Raw genomic sequence first — 10,434 nt, forward strand, 5'->3', positions numbered from 1 at the left:
TCTCGCGCTGATGAGGAAGTCCGCTTCCAAGATGTGACAGAGCAGTCACGCTGCTATCTCCGAATAGGCTACATCTGCTGTCGCTTTACTAAAGGTAAACTTCAACATTGACTATCAGATTCTCAGAGGTGCTGAATAGGTATGAACGCACTGTTTTTTGTCTTTTTCTTTTCCCTAACGAGCTCTGTAATGTCCTGTTAATTTTGTGTATACTAGTTAATGAGCATTAATCTGGTACCCCTGGACGCTATTGTTCCAGGGATGGCCATTTGGATGCAAATGAGTGACATTGTAATACCAAGGTGCTTATTAAACTGATGTGTGTCCTGTCTTTTCTGGAATTCAGGAGGCGAGGACAGGGCGGCTGGTCGGCTGCTCCTCACAACAAGTTCGGTACACAACATGGCAAGTGCTCTCCCCTTTGGAACGGTGATGTCTTGCCCACGACACGAAAGCGGTAGAAGTGGAGCGTCTGCCACCCCAAAGCCGCTGGCCTTCTCGATTGACCGGATCATGTCCAAGACCTCGGAACCGAAAGGCAATTTGGATGAGCGGCGAGTGGAGTCTTCAGGGGGAAAGAAGATGCTCGGGCTCTGCTCACCTATACCGTGCATGATCCCCCTGCAACCTTTTAGCTACGATTTACAAACCAAGGCGCTGATGAACTACTCCGAATTTTGGAAAGCTAATTTCAGAGGAACACTATGCACTTCTGCAGCGATGTGCAAAGCCAACTGCGGAATGTGTTGCAAAACGGACTCGGGGTTGAAGCAGTCTTTATTACCGGGGAGCAGGGTGATTAAACCCCAGGTCATCCATCAGACGGTGGCGATGCCCACCAACGGCTCTTTTTACTATTTCAACTACCTGGACTCTGCTTATCACCAGTCTGAGCTGCTAACCGGACACTTGTTTTCCTCGGCCCTGGCCAACTCTCAAGCCCAGGCTTCTCTCAGTGCGCACCAGAAACTGCTATTGCTGGAGAACGCCAAACTCGCCAGCGCTTCCGCCGAGAAGTTTCCGACACCTCAGTACCCACACAAGGAGCATCTTCCTGGCCAGCTCGACCAGATAGTGAAGGAGAACCATAACCAGAGCTCGGAGAAAAATGGAGTGAAAGCGCACAGCAAGCTCAACAACAGCTCCATGGACGGAAAACCCAAAAACTTCACCTGCGAAGTGTGTGGAAAGGTAAATTATTTCATTTCGTAAAACGAATGGTAAAAAAATAATGATGCAATTATTATTTTTCTTTAGTTTGTTTATTATTTGATTTGCAAATCACTTACATTTCCTCTAAACAAAAACATATAGGCCTAGACAATTACTCATTATTTAACTTATTTTAGAAGTGTGCAAGAATAGACGTTCCCTATTTATTTTTACATTAAATTGAAGCTGAATTGTTAATTTCACATAATCAAAACACCTCACAAATGAAAACAAGAAAAGTAAAAACGAGATTGTTTATTTTCTTCTGCAGGTGTTCAATGCTCATTATAATTTGACACGACACATGCCAGTGCACACAGGCGCTAGGCCGTTCGTGTGTAAAGTTTGCGGGAAAGGATTCCGTCAGGCCAGTACATTGTGCAGACACAAAATCATTCACACACAGGTGAGACATATCATATTTCACTCGTTTATAACTCTATTAATTATATATGACTGTATTATAAACTACATCATGAGTCCTTACAAAAAGTAGTCTAATAAGAATTTGTCTTAATTATTTTCCAGGAAAAGCCTCATAAATGCAACCAGTGTGGGAAGGCGTTCAACAGGAGTTCGACGCTGAACACTCACATACGAATCCATGCCGGGTACAAACCATTCGTCTGCGAATTCTGTGGGAAAGGATTTCATCAGAAAGGTAATTATTCACTATTAAAATCCTTTTCAAAATATAAATCATATGTCCTCTTACGCATATATTTACAAAAACACGCATAATGGAGGGGGGGGGGGGGGGGGGGGGGGGGGTGTTGACATGGCTATGTTTTGAGATTAAGATAACACCAGAACATCACAGTAACATTTTTCAGATCATATGATTTTCAGACTGTATTATGAATGAAATTAATATCCCAGACACGTGTTCATGAAATAGCATACAGTAAGTAATTGTATGACAATAGCGATGATGGTTGTGATTTTATATCGCAGTTGTAACCCAATGATATAAGATTAGGTCCAAAAGTAACAGCAAATGTACACAATTATTATTTAGAAACCTATTGGTAAAAATGGATTCCCATTGCAGCCCTCTGATGATCTTGAAGCATCAATCTAAATAGGACATGTCACTTTACACTAACTAACTCTCCCTACAATGCGCTTACATTTGCCATGGGTCAAGAGACAGACCTTTCCCAGGTTTATAATCCGACAGGTTTCAGTTGTTGTTGCGTTTGATTTTGACAAAGTTTGACAACTTCTTGACTTCGATTTACAAAGCGCTGATTAATGAAGGCTGTAGAATGGAGCGTCTTTGTGGAGAGTAACTTAATGATGAACTATTGACCTCGAGGAGAAAAAAAGGAACTCAATGTGTTCCCTTTCGTGTATGCTGTTCATTTTATTCGCGATGTTCATTTTTAGTCATTGAATTTTTCAATTTCAGGAAATTACAAGAACCACAAGCTGACGCACAGCGGAGAGAAACAGTACAAGTGTTCCATCTGCAACAAGGCCTTCCATCAGGTCTACAACCTAACCTTCCACATGCACACGCACAACGACAAAAAGCCCTTCACGTGCGGAACCTGCGGGAAAGGCTTCTGCAGAAACTTTGACCTGAAAAAACACATACGGAAGTTACATGACAATAATTCATGTAGGCCTATATCTGCAGCGACCGATTCTTCCAGGGGACCCGAAAGCTGAGTTTTTCCATTGGATTTGGAAAGTCTCCTTCAACACTTAAATTGACAGTTTATTATGACTGCGCCAGTACACATTTCTATGATTTTTTCTCTCTACCGTTTTCATTTATCAAAACATTTTAAAAGACGGACAACTATAAAGCATAAAAAACATTGGAACAGTTGATAGACTGATTAAAGACCATTTTGTGTTTGAGGTTTTTTATTATTCGATTAAAAAAAGTATAATAATAAGGATGTGAATGTGGTTGCACTGCAGTAAATCTGACCCTGAATGGATTCATGTTCTAAACATGTATAATTGAAATCATGACTATTTGCTCAACCCAGGAGTACATCGTTTTTATTTCCCCATTGCATAATGTGTGAAAATCGAATTGTAAATAAAAGGAAAATAAAATATTTAAAAGTGTTTTACCGTGGGCGCATTTGTATAAATTGCAATGTAAATGTAACATGGAATTTTTAACCATCTCAACTGTTGCCATTTATTAGTAGGAAATAGAATTGTATCCCGAAATCAAATGTTTTGGAGAACGTTTGCGGAAAAATATTCTAAATGTATATATGAGTTAGGCTTCGGCCCCTATGCTAGTCAATTATTTGGAAAGGGCTATGACATACATGCATTGTATTGACATTTGATAACCCTTGCCTCCTATTATATTGCAATAGGCCAACATTTCAGACGTCTTCCATATCAAGCTGCATTGCCAACCAATAAATTGCGAGACAGTGATACATCTGATATAGGCCATTTCATCAAATATCAAGATGTTTGCTTTCTACACAGAAAAGCTTTGCACGCAACTGTTTTACTAGCACCATTAAGTAGACTAGTCTTAGCCTACTGGTAATAATACATTGATTCTGTTACTTGAATGAGTTCAGTGTAAACATTTTTTGTCAGACAAGAGGCAAGACTCTGGTGGTGCTACACTTGACTTCCGTGTAATGGCACAAATTATTAGATATAACATGGACTCTTGAAAGCGAATTACATTAATCATCTAAACGCCCTCGAGGGGAGGCTTCGGAGCAAGACGTGTTCATCAGAATATGAATAATAAAGCACTTGGCCACATCACCCACCCCTGTCCTCATCTGCCCAACATTAATAAAGGATTACGTATTCTGCACACGGCTATTGGAACAATATTACCCTTGCGCGCTAACATAAATTCTGATGAGAGATGGGCGCGTGCTCCCAAATCTCGGGTTCCCAATTAGAACGTTTAGTAATTACGCGCCATGCCCAGGGACCGGTTAGAAGGCTAATATCACCAGTTGAATGGCTTGTTCACCTCTGGTCCCTTCTGTTCCCGGTAATTCACACGCAAGCTGCTCCAAAGACCAGAATATAACAACTAGTGTGTTTTTTCCAAAACCCTTATTTTTATATTGTCAACCCGATATTTTAAGTTAAATGGACTGTAAATGCACATGTTTTGTCACATCTCATCGACCAAGACTTTTATATAGCCTAAAGGTTTACATTATTGTTCAATATGTAGGCTCTATATGTTGTGACTGCGGCTATGGAAAGCCAACTGACATTGTACTCCTGAGGTGCTGACCTGTTGCACCCTCTATAACCACCTATACTATTATTTGACCCTGTTAGTCATCTACAAACGTTTGAAAATCTTGAAGAACGGTCTGGCCTTAATGGTCATGTACTCACTCTTATAATCTCCATATAGCACAGCCAGAAGAGGACTGGATACCCCTCAGAGCCTGGTTCCTCTATAGGTTTCTTCCTAAATTCCTGCCTTTCCAGGGAGTTTTCCATAGCCACCATGCTTCTACATCTGCATTGCTTGCTCATTGGGGTTTTAGGCTGTGTTTCTGTATAGTCACGTTGTGATATCTGCTGATGTAAAAAGGTCTTTATTAATACATTTCATTGATTGATTGGCATATCTGTTTGATATTTCACACCCTTATTTGTTGGCGTTGATCATAATTTGAACACGCCTGCGTAATTTCCAGACATTGTGCGTAATTCCAGGTTAGGCTATGGAGTTTTCAATGTAAATTCAAGAAAGCCACGTCATATTAAATCATACATGTTTTTAAAAGGCTTTAATTGTGCTATGAAAAGAATAACAACTTTCTCAAATGTATAGGCCTAACAACTTTAGTTATTTTCCCTCATTTTTTTATTTGTACGTATGCCTAGGCCATTTTTCTACAAACATTCCAGAGCACTCTCAATTAATAAACTTTATTTGACTACAGTCAATAAGTTGCGGATAGGTGGTTGGCCTTTTCAGAAAAAGTTCTTAATTAAATTCGAATACAAACTTACCAGCTAGGATTTCACGAGGTCAGTTATGCGCAATTAAACAATAATTAGGCAACGCTATCAAGTTGTCATCCCCCTCCTGCACGGACTTTCTGGAACATGTCCACACACTCCACACCTACAACCTTATTGGGTCCAGTTTGACAGGCCGAATAATCAACAGTTAACACAGTATGTCAAGTGTTGCCAATTAAACTTGTTTTTACAAGCCACTGAGAAAACCATCTTTGATTTGTGTTTTGTAGGCTATTTTTTTATATATATTTTTACAACTCAGCCACATTGAATTTCAGTCTCCATTCATCCACCTTTGTTAGGAATAGTCTATAGCTGGGAAAATATGCATGGGCGAGTTTCTGAAAAGAAATGTTTGTGTCGAGAAAAGCGTCAAGGCTATGCGCAAGAGTGTCGGTCTTGTCCAAAGCCGGAGAAAAGAGTGCTGGAGAGTAAACAACCTAAAGGCAGCCGGGTTGCCCTTTTCTCTGCACTTTCCTCTCAAACATCTGAGCAACCAGCTTCGCTTCTAGAAACATGTTAATTGACAACGGAGCTCATTACCGTGTGCACATGTAACGCAGCACGAGAGATTACCGACACAAGAGCGCATTAATCAACTGTCAACAATCGAGTACATCTACACGACCAGGATCACCCAAAATTGAGGCATTTACAAGCCACAAAAGGCTCGCCTGAGACAGGAAGAAAAGAAGAGCCAGACTTTTGTTTGGCCAATTCAATTGATTGTAAATTGAAGATTAACGGAAGTAGCTCCAGCGTTTTTTAAGGGCTAAGAGGAGAGAAAAGGACCAATTAAGTCCACCAAATGTTAACTACACCAGTTTCCCCATTTAACCCAAATGAAATTCTAATTAAACCGTCCCTTGCCATCATTTGGAAAGCAATTTATTTCGCTGCTGAAGGAGCGTGCGGGCTGGTTGCGCCCCTCGTTATATGAAGCATTGGCTCTTGTCACAAAGAGCTCACAAGACGCATTCTAAAATGCCAAGGGGGAAGTTAATGAGCATCAGACAAAGTCCTTGGACCTATTCCTGGAGAATGGTATTGGAAAGATGGACTCGGCCAGCCAACTACATGATGTTCTGGACACTTCTAAATAATGTTCAAAAGGGCAGTCAGCAATAATGTTGTTCTAGCTGCACAAAATATGCAGTCGTTACTCGACTGAAAAATGATAGGATTGTAACATAAGCTTACAATTGACACCAAGAAAGTAATTGAATATATTATAGGAGTTGTTATTGTAAAAAACACATAAATAAAGTTATAAGCAAAATATGGTTTCAACTGTTTTATTTTTGTGCAGCAGCCTAGCCTATTACACCAGCACATTGGAGTGTACATGCATACACTGCAATCATGTTATACATGAATTAAAACTAAACCAAAACTAGTCAACATGCACTTTCCCCACTAAATCTAATTAAAATCCTTCTATACACATGTTACTCAGTGATGTGATATCGATACGGACATGACCGACACACAAACATGCACACACACACACACACACACACACACACACACACACACACACACACACACACACACACACACACACACACACACACACAGAAACACAGAAACACACACACACACACACACACACACACACACACACACACACACACACACACACACACACACACACACACACACACACACACACACACACACCCCCCCCCCCCCCCCCCCTTGGTTCATCAAGGGCATGAGTGGGAGAAGGTGCTTTGTAGCTTAGAGGTCTGTGGGTGCTGAGCTCGTGGGAGCCAAGTGTGGGCTCTGCCCCGCTGGAATCACATCACTGTCTGTCAGTCTCCAGAGAGTGACCTCCACCCAGGACCAGTCCACCCGCCCGCCCTCCCTCAGAGCCCAGGGCCAAGGAGCTGAAGGGGACCCTCTGTCCCCTTGCCTACTCCCTTCACCTCCATCTCTTGGAGGAAAGGAGAGAATCCTGACCCCCAAACAATCCGCTCCACATTTCCAGCCTCAGCCTCTCACCGCTCTGACATGCAATGACAGCAATGAGATTCGTTTCCATGAGGAGTCATAAGTGAATACTAATGTTGGTCACTGTCAAAAATATTTAAATAGATAAACAATACCAAATTAATAGGCAAACATACAACTGAATATTAACCCATTGCTATAAATACATAAATATATGAATAATAAATGAGTAGTGTTTTCCATCGCACCCTGCTGAGACTGAGCTCTATTCTTGTGGAATTAAATCAGGAGCTCTCATTGTTGGTTAGGATCACTAATTCTGGGATGTCCGGTGCTAATCTCTTTGACCTGGGTTGGCCTTGCTGGGAAATGTCCACTACTGCTGTGCTTACCCACGAGTGCTAATGATGTACTTCTCCAGAGCTATGCACAGCAGCCGTTCCCACAAATAAGGTCCCTTATAATAAGATGCTACAAGTTGTGTCACATTAAGATGAGCATTCTCACCAGTTGGTAGGACGGAAGGACTGAACACCGATAAACAAATTAACCTTCTTTTGTGACTTCGATAACACAATGGAGATTGATCTAAGCAATCATTTTTTCATAGGTAGAACCGTTAAAAATACATATGTGATTCAAAAAAAATCCTGTATGTCCATTAAACAGTAATCTGTAGTTCAGGACTTACATTGAATGTCTTCTTTCCTCTGTAGTATCAATGTTGAAAAGGCAAAAACAACATGGCAACAAAATTCACTCTCACATACTAACATAAACATATCCTTGCAGTCGTACACACCCAAATAGAACTATATGTTATAACTTCACTTACCACATCTGTAGGCTTGTGGAAAAAGAGATGGAAACAAATGAAGCACAATCAATATTTTACTAAATTAAGTATACTTTGAAAAGGACAAAAACCCTGCAGGAGTGTCTCAGAATAATAGCGTCAAGCTTGGAAAACATTTCCAGGCAATCTCCCGTAAACGAAAGCTAATTGTGTTTAAGTGCTCTACAATTGCAAAAGTATGTGTCTAAAGCTATATTTGTAAGGAGTACAGAGAGCCAGTGAAGTACAGGGAGGTATATGATTATGTTGACACAAAAAAAGAACTCAGGTCCATTTAGGAGGAAACACTATACTTACGCTTGGCCAGTCAATACTGAACACTGTGGGGCTCCCTTAAGGCCAGTGTTACTTCCTTTTAGTGGGCCACATGTAGACTTGTCTTTAATCCACCACAACATGAACAACACAGTCAACTCCTCTCTTAGCCGATACAGTAGGCACAGGCCTGGCAGGGCATGCACTTAACCAGAGTTGACATGACATGATCAAAGGAGTGATAAGGAATAATATTGGAGTACATTGTACAGTATGGAGCCCCCTGTTATGTCAAGAAACAGCATTTTAACATTGGGTTGTTTTCAAAAACTGTCCCAAAAACTAAGTGCAATAGTCACATTTATCACATTAGAATTAACCGTTCTAAAAGGACAGAAAAACAACAATAGAAAAACAAAATCATGCCAAAATCTTAGTTTTTAGTGCAGCACTCACTATACTTGCAGCACATTATTCAATAAAATACAACATACAATTATCCATTATCCAATCAATTGAAGTCGACAGCTACCCAGCTATTATGCTTTTCTGCTTTTAATTTACTCAGGAGCCTCTCAGCATGCTCTCAATAGACGCCCCAAATCATGTAATCATACGGTTTCAAATGCATATGCTAAGAGATGGAGGGGGTCACCTCCTCCTCTGTCAGCTGCTAATCCTGCTGCTGAACTTGAGAGGAGACGCTGGCTTTAACCCAGGTGTCTGTGGGGTAATAGGGGTCGGGGGACCCAGGGAGGGTTGTCAGGACTGGGGTTGGCAGGGCCTGGCAACAGAGGCTTGGTCCCCCAACCGGGGGCGTGACAGGATTTTGGTGTCCGTAGCTAATCCACCTCAGGGCCTTAACCATTAGAATACATAATGCAAAGCTAGTCAATTGGAAGGGCTCCAGATCGTGCTCTTCAAAACACTTTTAGATAATTCTCTGCCTGTTCCCCCCACTCTCGCTGCCCCCCCCAAACCTTCACCCACACCCACCCCTCCAACGTACACTATCACCACCACCACCCCCCATCAGCTCCTGTCCATGGCGACTGGTGCCTGCCTGACCTCGGGGGCAGGAGCAAGTCCCAGCTGAGGAGGCAGGGCAGCTGCCAACCACGGCCACTTCAGCCACGGCCTCCCGGATGATTACGCTTGTCAAGCCGCCACTCTGTGTCAACGCAGCGTGGGTTTGATCATCGCAATTAGGCTGGATCAGGGATGCCATCTCTGCCACAGAAAGGGGAAGAGGGAGAGAAAGCCGAATGAAGGGAGATGGAGGAGGGAGAGCAGAGGGGTGGTGTGTGCTGCTTTGAAAGTCAGAAAGCAGGTGGAAAGGCTCACTGCGTCTTTGCGTCCATGTTTAACGGCGAGACTTCAGCCTTCATCAGAGCTCACATTATGTCCCGTGTACCTTCTCATTATCCACACGGCAGCTCTTTAGCACTGTCACGTCGGCCCGTGTCTTAGCTGCAAATCTCTCAACAGAAGCCTCAATTACGTTGGTGGGAGAAAAAAATCTGAAAAATGCTATGACCAATTTGTAACCCCAAAAATGGGACCATTTGTTACACTGAATATGGGCTACTGTATAATAGTAAAATGACAAAATAAATCACAAATATTCCAACTGTACTAGCAATAACGCTTTCTTATCCAAATTATACTAATAACCTAGCAAACAGAGCCCCCCCCCCCCCCCCCCCCCCCCCCCCCCCCCCCCACACACACACACACATCAGAGTTTACACAAGCCTAATGGCCCTGCAGAAATGAAAGGGTCATTTTACATACATTTCTATGGAGTATTATGAACATATGGTAACTGGCTGACCTCAGACTAGCCTTGAATAAAGGGACAATAAAAAAGCAATTATTGCAGACACAGAAGGTCCTTCTGGAGGCTTTGTGTAATAAAGACGGCACAATCCCATTGTAGCTCAGATGTAAAGAGGACTCTTCAATTACTATATAATGATTTAGACATTCCAGAGAACCTAGCTCAATGGCTCAGGCGAATATATTTAACCCCCTAATACACAGCATATACTGTGTGATGAAGTGCTAAAAATAATGATTAGGAGCTAATAAGCTAAACTCGATAAGCTCCCAACAATTTAATGGATAAACATATTACATCATTGGGAGCATATTGTGCAACA

The 10,434-nt window shown here is 41.9% G+C and overlaps 1 protein-coding gene across 1 annotated transcript; it reads left to right on the forward strand.

Moving 5' to 3' along the window:
* Positions 1-3,493, forward strand: LOC129815124 (fez family zinc finger protein 2-like). The gene is made up of 5 exons (XM_055868517.1): positions 1-94; positions 347-1,191; positions 1,484-1,618; positions 1,741-1,873; positions 2,624-3,493. The coding sequence occupies exons 2-5, from the start codon at positions 403-405 to the stop codon at positions 2,884-2,886; spliced, it is 1,320 nt and encodes a 439-aa protein (XP_055724492.1). The 5' UTR covers positions 1-94; positions 347-402; the 3' UTR covers positions 2,887-3,493.
* Positions 3,494-10,434: the final 6,941 nt, after the last annotated feature.

The sequence above is a fragment of the Salvelinus fontinalis genome, chromosome 18 (assembly GCF_029448725.1).
Source record: "Salvelinus fontinalis isolate EN_2023a chromosome 18, ASM2944872v1, whole genome shotgun sequence".
NCBI classification, from domain to species: domain Eukaryota; kingdom Metazoa; phylum Chordata; class Actinopteri; order Salmoniformes; family Salmonidae; genus Salvelinus; species Salvelinus fontinalis.